Here is a 13,226-nt window from a genome sequence, read left to right on the forward strand (position 1 = left end):
TTTAGCTTTATGGCTCAACACCAAAACGGATATAATCTCAAACCTGGAAAATACAAGCTCGCTAAGGGATATGATTTAATAGCATATCATCCAAATGACATGAACGAATTTACTCCGAGATATTTGATGTCAGAGCTAAATGACAATTCAACTTTCGTCATGAAACGCGTAAAAAATAGAGACGGAACGAAAGAACAAAAGCTTATGAATGCGGATGACGTAGATAGGGAAATTGTTGAAAACGGTCTCGGAATATATGAAATGCCAGCAGATGAGGTACAAGAAACTCCACAGGAAGAAATAGTTCAGATACAACCAGACATGGAAGAAATAGTTCAGCAACAACAGCTAGAAGAGCCTGAAGGAAACGAACAAGTCACTCCTTTGGAAACTAACTTCACAGAACTAGATGAAGATTTGGAACAGCCGAAAAATCTTGACCCTCAACAAGAGTATGCGGAGAATATGGAATATTTCCAAGAGTCTAAAAAAAATTCGGCTGACATAGTAGAAGAATATCGAAAAATGTTTGCCGACATACAAAAGACTCCAACATCAGATGAAAATATTCGGCATAGAATGGAAGCACTGAAAGAAAATGTACACAAATACAACAACCCTTTTTACTTACGAGCATTTAACGTTCAATCTTCGGATGAACTCGGTGAAGATAAAAGGTTAAATTTCAAGAAAACATATAGAAATGAAACATTGTTTAAAGTTCATTCAGAACCTAACCAAGATGGAAACAAACCTACTTTTGTTTCTGCAGACGATGGAACTACAATGAGATGGGGTCATAAAGCTAATCCAGATAGGTGGTTCATAAACTTACAACCACAATTCCAAGAAGTTGTAGACGCAATGGAAGTGAATGGTGAACCAGATATAGCTGGTATTTTCAGCGCGGCTTTAATGCCATTGAAAGATATGAAAGATGCAGATATTTTGAACCAGTATGAAATGAACATGGCTGATGGAAATATAACACCTGACGTTCTAGAACATTTATCTCAAAGAACTACACAGAACCATAGAGATGGTATATTTGGTGAAGAGTTTAGAAAGAAAGTTAGGGAGGGAGAAGGAAGAGAACCTATTGTACATGACCTTGCAAACGAAAGTTTACAAAATGTCATAAAAACTTACTTTGCAGACAATGAACCGAGAAGGGATGAATATTTAAGAAAACTCAAATGGACAGTACCAAATGAAATGTTAGTATTGAAAAACATGTTCCTTGACAAAATAAAACCAACTACAGAAATAAACGACGCAAGACTGAAAGATTGGGTAAAAGCTTTCCCATTCACAAAAGATATAGTTGGTAACATGGAAAGAAAACCAGAATGGCTACAAAAACATATATTTGGAAACGAGCTTATTCCATATGGACAAGCTCTGTTTGAAGAGCTTGAACCAGAAACTCAGGAAAGAGTCATGCAAACAATACGCAAAGACTCAAATACAGACTATGACAAACTCTTTCTAGGATATAGGTTACCTGAGATGGGCGACCAGAGCCAAAAGGCAAAAAGGACATGGGAAATTTACAACATACTAGGTGAACATGAGGCAAAGATGCAACAACTTAAAGCAGAGGGCAATGAAGGAAAAAGAAGTTAAAAAATCAGTCAGGAAGAAAGTAAAGCTTGGTCCACGTGGGTTCTATTATGACATATAAATCCAACTATTCTATATTTTTACTCATATGAAATGTACGCCGCTCAGAATATAACGCCAACAGTTTTGGATGCTATGAATGGAAATGTTTCCGAATGGTATAACGAATGCGACAATGCCATTAGAAGGTCAGAAATAGTTCCTGGAACTTACGAATATACAACTGCTGTTTCTTATGGAAACGTAGGTGAGTTTGGAGAAGGTTCTTCAACAACAGTAGATATTGCTTGCGACAGGTTTCATATAATTTCTATTGACAACTCTTTCTTATACGTGGAACAAGACATTGAAATAAAACCTTCTGCCAAGTTGTCTGACAAGAAAGGTTGCAATGGAATTTTCTATGTCGGATACCAATATGCTCCAGAAGTTTTCATGGATATAAGATATATTCTAACTCTGACTTAGTTCAAACAGTAACCTGGGCAAACTATGAATGGTTCGCTTTGAGAAACTCAGTACAACCACAAGCTAGAGAACAAACAGACCAGTATGCAACTATTGAGAAAATAAGAAGACTTGACCCTAACGTTCCAGGAGTTTATGTTAACCTTTCTGGACAAACTGCAGCAGCAGTAACCAAAGTAAAATTGAAACTTAGAGTTCCTTTGTCATCTTTCCTCATCTTCAGGTTTTTAAGATACTTGCCAAACTGGGCAGGAAAAATTTCTATCGAACTTACTCCAAGCAAAAATAACTTAGTCATTGCACCAACACAAGACCCATTCACTCTTACAGACGTAAAGGGAGCAAATCAAACGTCATTCGCCGAACTTTTGCAAAGACAAAGTTGACTTAGACTTTGGTTTCTCAAACCTCAACACTGAAGTAAACTACTACTTCAATGCTGCTGGAACTGCTTGGGACCCAGTTAAGTTCACATGCGAAAAGTTTGAATGCAAGAGAATAGAAAGCAGACTTGCAGTCTATATGTTGGACCCAGATATTTCAAATGCTTTAGCTGCCAAATATATTGCAGTTCCACTTATGTTCCCTATACACCAAATATCTGTCAAAGACTTTGCAGGTGAAGTTGGAAACCAAAGTGCTGACCCAGGTGCAAGAACAGATATTGCTTAACAACTGCAATGAAACATGCAGATACTATGTTTGTACTGTTCAGACGAACTATAAATGACTATTCTTGCTTCTACAACCCTGGTATTAAATACCATATAAACATAGATGGCAAATACTATCCAAGAGAAGAATATTCTACAGTTGAGGATATGAGGTCATACAACTTGACATTAGATGCTATGAACTTTAACAACAACTTCACAACAACCATTAACCCTGAAATGCAAAGTTCTATTATGCCATATGTGAAAGTATGGACTCATACAGGAGCTCAAAAACACTCAATATACAAATGGAGACCGTTCAAACTTTTTGGCTTGGCATTCCATTTGCTGACTCAGAAGACTTTATGGGTGGTATTTCAACTGTTGGTACAGTTCAAATACAATATACTGGTGACAGAGACGGTCCAATGAATTGAAAGCAAAGAAGTTTACAAAACCAATAGCACTTTTCACGGAAGATGCTCTTTTGAAAATTCGTTCGATGAAACCTGCTGGGGCTCCTCAGATTGGTATAACGACAGCTTCCATCGAGCAGATTTTGGCAGCAGGTCAGTAAGTTGTTCTTGAACTGACTTCTCTCCGTCAAATATTGACAGTACGCCAGTTTTGATATAAATTTGTATTATAAACTTACCTTTAGAAATATCGGTCAGTTTTGTTGTTATATTTTTGTCTGCTTCAAGAACTTTCACCATCTCGGTTATACCAACTTTCTTTGCTTTATGAAAATATTTTGGTTCAGCAAAGACTGCTATTCTATAACATTTTCCATTGTTTGTATAAAGAACTACTCTGTCAATGAACTTGTATTGTTTGTGTGTGTAAACTTTGTTTTGCTTCAATTCGAAGAGATACTCAAATACGTCCATCTTTTTATTCTAAGTAAAATGTCATTTCCGAAAAATAGAAGCGTAAGTGTTTCAAAAGGTTTAATGGCGGTGGCAGATGTGAAGTTAAATTCACCAACTCAAACAAACAGTCAAAGTGTTGTTGTCAATGTCAAAGAAAGAGATGTTGAAGTGGGGAAACCATACGAAGACGAAATGGTATAACAATAGTTCCTGTAAAAGAACAACCAACATATCCTGAAGTTAGCAGAGACTTAAGTTCTGTTGCAGATATTCGAAACGACTACCAACAACTTAAAGACAAACTTAAAACTCAGGAGAAGATTTGTCAAGCTTTGGGTATAATGTTAAACTTGGTCGAACACAACCCTGTAAAAGTGAACTCATATGTCATCGCACCTCATGAAATTTTGAAAGAACTATTGAAACTTTTGACAGAGGCAGACGATATAAACATCAAAGAAATAGAACCCGACATTGCTTGCTGTGGTGTTTCATATAATGTCATTGACAAGATATACGTTATGAAAGGAGGTGAAACGTTGAACTTAAAATATAGTTTCCCAGACGTCATAAAAATATTTGACGACCACAACATTTCATTAAAATTTTTGCTAAGTAAATGGCAGAAGACATAGTGGTTTATACTATTACGACTAAAAACCCTGAGTCATATAATTCTATAACAACAAACTTACAAAGTCCTCAAGGACGGTATTGTAAACTAACTTAAACACAATGACGACTAAAGCCTGTTTTGCTCTTTTGACACCAGAAGACTTTGTTGTTGTGAATGGTAAAAAATACTTCTTTGAAGATACTTACTCAGATATACCACCAACAGGTTTTGTTGACTTATTTAATACTTTAAGGACGGATGTAACATGTGCTGCAACTAGAGCAGGTTTCATTATGTTTGGATGTCCGACTGAGTTTACTATAAACGATATGAGCTATAATACAAAACTTATATCTGGTTTTTACTACCAACAGTTTCCTATAACAGGAAAAGGTGTCATACAAGGTCTCTGTTCCATTGACTTTAAGTACACCTATTTTATATATTGTTTCAAACTTAGGTTCAAAGTGCTATTCGAATGTCGACAGAAACTACTATGACCAAAAATACTCATGCGTATAAACAACACTTTCTCTGCTGGTTTGCCTATTGTTCATTCGAATGCAGAGTTTTCAGCTTTAGTAAACTCAAACACTTTAGCAAACATAAACTTAACCTTAGTCGACGCAAACTTTGTTCCTGTAAAACTTTTATGTCCTATGTATTTGTCAATGACGGCAGAAAGTTTCGAATTGGAAGATGCAACTGGTGAAAGTATTGTACTACAAGAACAACTTCAACAACAAATAGCTCAAGAACAACAAATGCAACAAATGGAACAAATGCAACAACAAAGTCAAGAATAAAAAAATATTTTTTTTTATTTTTATAAAAATGTACAGAATAGACGTTTCAGATTTTTATGACTTCCAAGCCTTCAGAAATATGTGTCCATTTAGAGACTATAACAAAGCAGTCGAGAATTTGAAACGTTTAGTCATTTATGTTGACTCTGCCCCAGAATGTTATGTCATGAAAGAATGGGATGTTGTCTTTAACAAACCAAGAGCGACAATAGTTTCAGAACAAGAATGTAGACAAAAACTTAAGAAAATAAAAGTCGTACAAGTTGGCATGAAGATGTTAGATGCTTGGGATATCTTATTGTCAAAGTTAGAAGATTTTTCAGTTCGAGGTATAAAGTTCTATACACCATCTCCAAACTTCTATTCTATCTTCACTGGATATAAATACGAACAAGTAGAATGGAAAGAAAATGTTATAGAAGCTTGGTTAGACCATGTCAAAGAAATTATATGCAATGGAAACGAAAGAGTCTATGAGTATATCTTATGTTGGTTTGCAAACATCTTACAACATCCAAGTGCTAAAAATGAAACTGCTCTCATCATAATTGGAAAACAAGGAACTGGTAAGAACACTTTCTTTACAGATATTTTGTGCAAACTGTTAGAGGGCTATTCGAACCCTAATATGACAAACTTAGAAAACATCTGCGGTAAATTTAACTCTTCAATAGAGAATATGAAACTTATAGTATGTAACGAACTTCAAAGTATAGATACAACAAAAGTTTTGAACTCAGATGCTTTGAAGAGTCTTATAACAGACAAAGTTGGAGTTGTTGAAAGAAAATATAAAGACCAAAGAGTTTGTGAAAATGTTGCAAACTTCGTCATGGTTTCAAACAACGCTGTTCCGATGAAGTTAGAAAGTTCTGACAGAAGATATGTAGTTGTCAGAACGTCAGATTCTCATATGCAAGATACAGAATATTTTGACGACTTAGCAGAAACTTTGACACCTAACTTTTACAACCACTTGTTCTCATATTTTATGACATTAGATATTTCTAAGTTCAATCCAAGACAAATTCCACATACCGAAGAAAGACAAACATTGTTAGAAGCAAACAAGAGTGTATATGAACTGTTTATAGATGAGACTAACTTTGAGTGTTTAGATGAAAGGTCTTTGTACGACTCGTATAAACAATATTGTCAAGAGTATGGTTATATGACAGCATCTAAACGAACATTCTTGGCAAATGTCAAAAATCTTTTAGACATACAGAACGGCGTATATACAAAGAAAAATTTTTCTGAGTAAATTTTTAAAAAATATTTTTTTATCCGATAGAAAAGATGACGAAATTCATCTCAGTCAACAAGTACATGTCAGGACTTAAAGAAGAACTAGACCCATTCGCTTATTTGAATGTTTACTTCTACCATTTTGAAAAGTCTACATTTGACAAAGTTTGGAACATCGAACCAGTTAAGTTTGCTATTGTGACTAAAAATGGTGCGAAATTTGAAGACTTAGACATAGAAGGTTTGTTAGCAGTCAAAGAAAATTTTGACAGAAGGTTCTCAAACCTTAAAGAAGGCAAAGCATACAAACTTGTTATACCTTATGAACCAAAGAAAGCAGACGACTATGAATATTATGAGTCTAAGATAGTTGAAGTTCAAGGTAAATTGGGTAAAAAGATTTTAGAGTCTAAGCCAGTGTTTGCTCCTAAAGAGGAAGAGAACATTGACATTGACCCAGAAATGTTCTAAAAATAAAATTTTATTTTTACATGTCAAATTTCTTTTTCTCTGGAACTGGTTCAGGTTCTTTCTTCTCTTCTTCTACTTTCTTTTCTTTCTTTTCTCTCTTCTTCTTCTTTTCTGGTGGAGTTATGTCAAATTTCTCCGAACCATATTTATGTAAAAGTTCTTTGTCCTTTAATAGCTCTTCTATTCTGTTTTCTATTTCATCTTCAAGAACAGCGCATGTGCCTTCTTTGCATTCTAAGAACTTTTGTTGGACTTCATCTTTCCAATCGGCGTCATCTCTGTCAACAAGTCTGTCATTGACAAATTTTAAGACTGCTCTTTGTAATGTTTTATGGTTCTTGTCATATTCCCAGAAACAGAACTTTAGAACAAATTCCCCTTTCTTGTTTACACTATGTAAGATTTTATGGTCGACAGAAGTTTTGCAGTCGAAAAGTTTGTCTCGAATATAGATAGCGAAATCGCTAGACATTTTCTAAAAGATAAAAATTTTAATTTTTCTAAAAATATGTTAGAAAAAAAGTTTGCTGACATTGACAAGAAATTTGAGAATGTTTTAAACAAGAACAAGAGAAAGTTAGAAAATGCTCAGATAAAACCCATACATGACAAGTTCTTATTTGCTCAGAATGGTATAACAGGTCTAATTGCACCACCTGGGTCGGGTAAGACTTTCACTTATCTTAAAATGGCTGCACAACAACAAGAACTAGATGAGAAGAACCCATTCTATGAGTTAGTAGTCATTTGTAGTACTTCTGGTCAATTTGACCAAACCGTAAATTCGTTCAAAGATATTATAAAGAAGTCTAAGTTAGTATGTATAAAAGACTCTGAGTTGTTAGATTGGATAAAGAAGTACCAAAGAAGAGTTTTGAAGTACAATGCTATAAATGAGTATGTCAATTCGAAGTTTAAAGACCCAAATGAGGAAATGCAGAGAATATTAGAGAAGAAACACTTCAGAAACAAACAGAAAGAGATAGAATACATTTCGAAGAAATTGCAATCTTACGATTGGAAGACTTACCCTCACAGATGTCTTCTTATCTTAGATGATTTCGCCTCTCATCCTTTGTTAAAGAACAGAGAACAAGATATGTGTCGAATTCTTAAGAAGCTCAGACACTTTAACATCTCAGTTGTCATTTGTGTACAGACAGCAAAGAGTTTAAGTAAGGATGTAAAGAGAATACTTACTGATATCATACTTTTCCCTGGATTGTCCGAAGACGATTTCATGGAACTTATGAAAGAGTCCATGGCAGGTAAGTTTGACAGACATGAACTCTGGGAGAAGTACAAAGTCATACAAGACCCTCATACTTCTTTCAGAATTCACATCTACGCGAACAAAGTTCAAATTGTAAAAAGTCAAGCTTGAAAAATAAAGAGTTCATCTACTCTACTTGTTTGAAGTTGTCAAAATACTCTGTTATTTTTCACGATTTTCATGAGTTTTGGCTACCCCTGTAAAAGTCGGTCTAGAGAAATTTCATGAAATTTGGTCATTTTTCAGCAAAAATATATTTTAGGTGAAGAGGTGAGATTTCACCTCTTTTTTCACCTGTTTTTTCACCTCAGTTATTTTATAAGCGTTTCACATGGTAAACGTTATTTTTTAAATTTTGTGAAAACTCAACGGTTTGACACAAGCCCTAAAAATTATTTTACTCAGAATTTTGTTGCTGAATTCAATAAAAATATATTTTAGGTGAAGAGGTGAGATTTCACCTCTTTTTTCACCTCTTTTTTCACCTGTTATTTTATAAGCGTTTTACATGAATTGTATGATGTATATTTGAAATCCTAAACAATTTCGTAGCTTCTATTTCTTCTGTCAGTACATCGAATGTTTTAACGATACCGAAAGTTTCTTTATACTTCTTCTTGACGTCAGATAGAAGGAAATCGTCAGCAGTTGGATAGTTTTTGTTCAGAAATGTCAACATGTCCATTTTATCTTCTGCTGGTTTCTCTGCTTCTTTCTTTAAATCTGCATAGTCGTTTCGCATACGTTCTATCTCTTTGACGGAGTAGTTATATTTCCTCATTGCTGCTTTACATTTAGAACATTGTGGGTTCATTTTAGCATTGTACATTGAAATTTGACCTGCAAGTACAACTAAGGCGTCAATGGTTTTCTTTAACTCAAAAGTTGCTGGTTTTATTTGTTCGTTCCATACTTTACCTCTTCTATCTTTATCTCTTATCTGCCATACACATTTTGCAACTAACGAAACAAAGTTGTCGTAGGTCTTAAATTCTTCAGATTATATAGTCAGAAACATTTTTATATACCATATCGCAGTCTTTGTCCATGACTTTGTGGTTGCAATGAAATCCAAGAAACTCATAGTTTACCTTTCGTATGAACTTCTTTATTTCTACCGAGTCAGTTGCTTTGACTTCTATTTCATCGAATTCAGGAATAGTAAGCTTTTGTTGTTGTATTTCAGGAAGTTTAGGTAGATGGTCAATAATATCCTGCATTTCATAAAGATACTGTTCATTTGTTTCATCTTTCGCACTACAGTCTAAATCTCCTTGGAGAAGTTCTTGCTTTATCTTCTGGATTGTTGTTTCGAAAGTATATGAAGAAGGAATGAAGCTTTTCATCTCTACTAACATTGAAGTTGGGTTCATGACTAAAGAGTTTGGTGCTGTTGTTGCTAACATGTTCTTACAATAAAAAAAAAAATATTTTTTTAAAAAAACCAACTTTATTTTTTATTTCGGGAAAATTCATGAGGTGAAAAAAGAGGTGAAAAAAGAGGTGAAATCTCACCTCTTCACCTAAAATATATTTTTGTCTGATTTACGCTCATTACGATGAAGTTTCGACAAAACATTTACGTTCATGTTTGACAAAACATTTACGATGAAATCATGAAAATTCATGAGGTGAAAAAAGAGGTGAAAAAAGAGGTGAAATCTCACCTCTTCACCTAAAATATATTTTTATTGAATTCAGCAACAAAGTTCAAATTGTAAAAAGTCAAGCTTGAAAAATCTAAGTGTTTAGTCTTAGTAAGATGGTAGCTTCTTAAAGCATATGCCGTCCTTGAGTTTTATGTACGTGAAGAGAAGTACAATGAATTCAATTACGAGTACAATTGCAATGACAACTAAGGCAACTATTTTTGTCTTTTGCCAGCAAGGGTACTTCTTCTCTTCCAATGGTTCGGGAGAACTATACTCACTCATGAGAAATGCCAAAACGGTTTAATAGAAAAAGTGTAATTTTTTCATGTCCGAAGACTCGAAGGTGCAACACTTCCAAAATACCGACGAACTCAGAAGAGCAGCATGGCAGTATCTTCTTGACAACTTCTTTGAGTTCTCCAGGTACACCTTGGAAAATGCTGAAGAACTCCGACACAGAGAATTTGGAGAAATTGCACTCCAATACTACCTTGACAAACAAAGGGTAAACAAAGGGTAAAATAAGACTAAAAACTTAACGTTTAAAAAGTGACATTTTTATGAGCTCCGAGTCACCGAGAAAACTTGGTCAGATGTTAGCAGCTTACTTCCCTGAGGAGGATGGAAGCGTTACATACGTAAGGTTCAAAAACAACGAACCTGGAATTGCGTACCAAATTCGCAATTACATGACCATGGAAGAGTACGAAAGGTTTCTACAAGAGAAACCAGCTCTAAACAACTCAGAAAAGAAAGAGTAAAAAGTTTAACTCGTAATTGTTTATTTTTTTACTTGTATGGGCAAGCTGCAAGAATGAAGTCGACTATCTCAGTCTTTGTCTTGACCAGTTGGACTGCTCTTGCGAGTACGTCTGTTTTGCGGTCTCCAGCTGGTGTCTGACCTTCGTAATTGCGCATGTTCTTGAGAGCTCCAACTGTAAATGGCTGTAAGATGAAGAGTCTCTCAGACTGCTTGAGGTAGTCTTCACGGTCACGAACCGAATCTGTGGTACGAGTCGAATTGGTCGACCTTAGGGAAGAGACTGAAAGCCTGTCATCTTCCATAGGGGCTGTGGCATACTCTTTGCGTAAACGGTTCAGACCTTCTTCGAACTCTTGGTCTCTCTTCGATTGGGATTGAGATTGGAATTGGGGTGGAGGGTTTGACATGAACATCCAAGGGTTAGGGAAGTAAGGCATGGGTTGAGGAGGGTAGTTTGGAAAGCCTTGTGGTGGGTAGTTTGGAAAGCCTTGTGGTGGGTAGTAACCTTGAGGTGGAAATTGGTAGTAATTCGGAGGTCCTTGTTGGAACTGAGGTTGCTGAGGAGACTGTTGTGGTGCTGGAGCATGCTGTTCCTCTGGCTGTGGAACGGGTTCAGTAGGTGGGACGTCGGACATTCGTTTGTGTCTTAACCGTCTTTGTTCTGAAACAATATAATATTGTCTTGAAAAAGTACAACATTGTCTTGAAAAAGTACAACATTGTCTTGAAAAAGTACAACATTGTCTTGAAAAAGTACAACATTGTTCTGAAAAAGTTCAAGACTTGTTCTGAAAAAGTACAGCTGTACTCAAATTTGAGAGACATTGTACTGAATTTATACAACATTGTTCTGAAAAAGTACAACATTGTTCTGAAAAAGTACAATATTGTCTTGAAAAAGTACAACATTGTCTTGAAAAAGTACAACATTGTCTTGAAAAAGTACAATATTGTACTGACTCAGTATGGAGCTTGACCCCTTAGACGAAGCAATTTATCTAATTGAGGTAAATGAAACCGTGAAGGAATATCTCAGCAAGTGCAAACCAAGCAAGTCCATTGGCTTCTGGTTGTCCAAGAATAGTGTCTTAAAGTTGGAAATTGAAACAGGTGTTGCAATTCAAGTTCCAGAAGGCACTGCATTCGATGATATTAAGGATGTGAAGAAAGAAGCCCTCTTGAAGTTCTTCATGAAACGTCCTTGGATACTACTTCCATATCGTGAGAGCCCAATTCCACGAATTACACAAATTCTCAGAGCACTACTTCACTACTCTGGACAGCCGTTCTTCATAACCTCAGAAGGCGACATCCAACCAATTCTTCAGCCAGTTCAGTAAACATCTCATTTTAACTTCACTTTTTTTTATGTTTTTACTCACACTCGTACTCAACAGGTTTGTGTACAACTATTTCAACTGTGAACCTTGTATTGACCGGTCTTCCTGCAAATGCAAGTTCGGTCAATACACAATTTATGGTGGCAAGAAAGACAGTGGGGAATGTTATTCTGACATCTGTTGTTGCGCTCGAGAGAGAATTGAAATTCCAGACCCAACTCCAACACCAACACTCAAGTTGCCAAAGACTCATGTGAAGAAGAAGCCTTCTGGTAAGTTTCTTATAGCCATATACATGGCACGCTTTGAGTAAAAACATTTTTTTCATTTTTTGAATGAAGCAAGTTAAATTCGTCCCACACCAATCTCAATGGACCGATGAAGAGTTTCAAGCCATGGTTGAAGGCGTTGAGAACGACATAGACGGCGAACTTGAAGGAGCTCAAACCACAATTGCAACCAAAATTGCAGGAGTCAAGGAACAGATAGCTCCACTTAAAGCTACCAAAGCTACTCTTGACCTCATGGATAGTTACCGTTTAGAAGTAAAGAGTGGAATAAGACAATTAAAATTGAAACTTCTAAACTACGAAGCTATACTCCAAAAGTTAGCAGAAATGAGAAGACTTTACCAGAGCTACTTACATGTAAGGGACTTACCTTCAAGCAGTCCGACCAAAGATGAATTTTCTGACATTGTCCCAATTTTGTCCGAAAGTCAGCTCAGATGTTTTGAACTGCTCCCAACATATCCAGAATATGAACGTTTGCCTGAACTCTTCCGCAATCTCAAAAAACGTTTTTTGGTTCTCATGTTCGAAACTTTTATCGGAAGAGACAACAAACGTTCAGAAGAAGAACAAGATATTATTTTAAACTTGTTGTATGACATAACTGTCATAACAAGCTTTTTGAAGTAAAACCGTCATTCTCAAACCACTTCATTTTTTCGATGTCCGAACAAGCACCGAAGCCGAACACAATGGCAGATGTCCTTTCAAGGTTGCCAGAAAGCGCCCAGTTCAAATTCAAATTGAATTGAAAGCTCATCTGACAAACACCGTGAAGACTCTCCAAAGTAGTCTTATGGAAGAGATGACCAAGCTCAAAGCCGATGTCCTCATGAACCAAGCTTCCAATGAGAAATGCCTGAATGATTTGACGGAAACCTTGCGCATTTACGCGAGAGAGAACCGAGACCTTGCCAGACTCATCTACCGTTTCTTCGAAGAGATAGACGCCATCTGGAAGGTACTCGGAAAGGACAGAACATGCAACACCGTACTTCGTGAACACAGAATTGAAGAAGGAATTGTCGAGGAAGAAGAGAAACACGAAGAGGAAGAAGAGGAAGAAGAGGAAGAAGAGAAACACGAAGAAGAGGAAGTTTGGGCAACCCTTGTTGCCGATGACGGTTACGAAATTTCCCAACCCTACC

At 36.0% G+C, this 13,226-nt stretch overlaps 10 protein-coding genes and 1 pseudogene across 11 annotated transcripts, besides 1 other annotated feature; 8 read left to right on the forward strand and 3 right to left on the reverse strand.

The window, feature by feature from the left end:
- Positions 1-13,226: part of a mobile genetic element that runs on past both edges of the window.
- On the forward strand, positions 160-1,217 carry TVAGG3_0447720 (protein of unknown function, DUF4106 family; the record flags this gene model as incomplete). Its single annotated transcript, XM_051234472.1, has 1 exon — positions 160-1,217. A coding segment is annotated over one exon (1,058 nt), but the record flags the coding sequence as incomplete, so codon positions are not given.
- On the forward strand, positions 5,070-5,917 carry TVAGG3_0447730 (uncharacterized protein; the record flags this gene model as incomplete). The annotated part of the gene is made up of 1 exon (XM_051234473.1): positions 5,070-5,917. A coding segment is annotated over one exon (848 nt), but the record flags the coding sequence as incomplete, so codon positions are not given.
- TVAGG3_0447740 (protein of unknown function, DUF4108 family) lies at positions 6,341-6,760 on the forward strand (the record flags this gene model as incomplete). The annotated part of the gene is made up of 1 exon (XM_051234474.1): positions 6,341-6,760. The coding sequence occupies one exon, from the start codon at positions 6,341-6,343 to the stop codon at positions 6,758-6,760; it is 420 nt and encodes a 139-aa protein (XP_051104204.1).
- TVAGG3_0447750 (uncharacterized protein) lies at positions 6,777-7,232 on the reverse strand (the record flags this gene model as incomplete). Its single annotated transcript, XM_051234475.1, has 1 exon — positions 6,777-7,232. One exon carries the CDS (start codon positions 7,230-7,232, stop codon positions 6,777-6,779), a length of 456 nt encoding a protein of 151 aa, XP_051104205.1.
- Positions 7,269-7,774, forward strand: TVAGG3_0447760 (P-loop containing nucleoside triphosphate hydrolases family; the record flags this gene model as incomplete). Its single annotated transcript, XM_051234476.1, has 1 exon — positions 7,269-7,774. A coding segment is annotated over one exon (506 nt), but the record flags the coding sequence as incomplete, so codon positions are not given.
- TVAGG3_0447770 (protein of unknown function, DUF4106 family) lies at positions 7,860-8,144 on the forward strand (the record flags this gene model as incomplete). Its single annotated transcript, XM_051234477.1, has 1 exon — positions 7,860-8,144. One exon carries the CDS (start codon positions 7,860-7,862, stop codon positions 8,142-8,144), a length of 285 nt encoding a protein of 94 aa, XP_051104207.1.
- Positions 8,527-9,082, reverse strand: TVAGG3_0447780 (annotated as a pseudogene). Its single transcript has one exon. A coding segment is annotated over exon 1 (556 nt).
- Positions 10,246-10,446, forward strand: TVAGG3_0447790 (uncharacterized protein; the record flags this gene model as incomplete). The annotated part of the gene is made up of 1 exon (XM_051234478.1): positions 10,246-10,446. The coding sequence occupies one exon, from the start codon at positions 10,246-10,248 to the stop codon at positions 10,444-10,446; it is 201 nt and encodes a 66-aa protein (XP_051104208.1).
- TVAGG3_0447800 (uncharacterized protein) lies at positions 10,475-11,083 on the reverse strand (the record flags this gene model as incomplete). The annotated part of the gene is made up of 1 exon (XM_051234479.1): positions 10,475-11,083. The coding sequence occupies one exon, from the start codon at positions 11,081-11,083 to the stop codon at positions 10,475-10,477; it is 609 nt and encodes a 202-aa protein (XP_051104209.1).
- Positions 11,414-11,788, forward strand: TVAGG3_0447810 (uncharacterized protein; the record flags this gene model as incomplete). The annotated part of the gene is made up of 1 exon (XM_051234480.1): positions 11,414-11,788. One exon carries the CDS (start codon positions 11,414-11,416, stop codon positions 11,786-11,788), a length of 375 nt encoding a protein of 124 aa, XP_051104210.1.
- On the forward strand, positions 12,124-12,708 carry TVAGG3_0447820 (uncharacterized protein; the record flags this gene model as incomplete). Its single annotated transcript, XM_051234481.1, has 1 exon — positions 12,124-12,708. One exon carries the CDS (start codon positions 12,124-12,126, stop codon positions 12,706-12,708), a length of 585 nt encoding a protein of 194 aa, XP_051104211.1.

The sequence above is a fragment of the Trichomonas vaginalis genome, chromosome V, assembly GCF_026262505.1.
Source record: "Trichomonas vaginalis G3 chromosome V, whole genome shotgun sequence".
Classification (NCBI taxonomy): Eukaryota; Parabasalia; order Trichomonadida; family Trichomonadidae; genus Trichomonas; species Trichomonas vaginalis.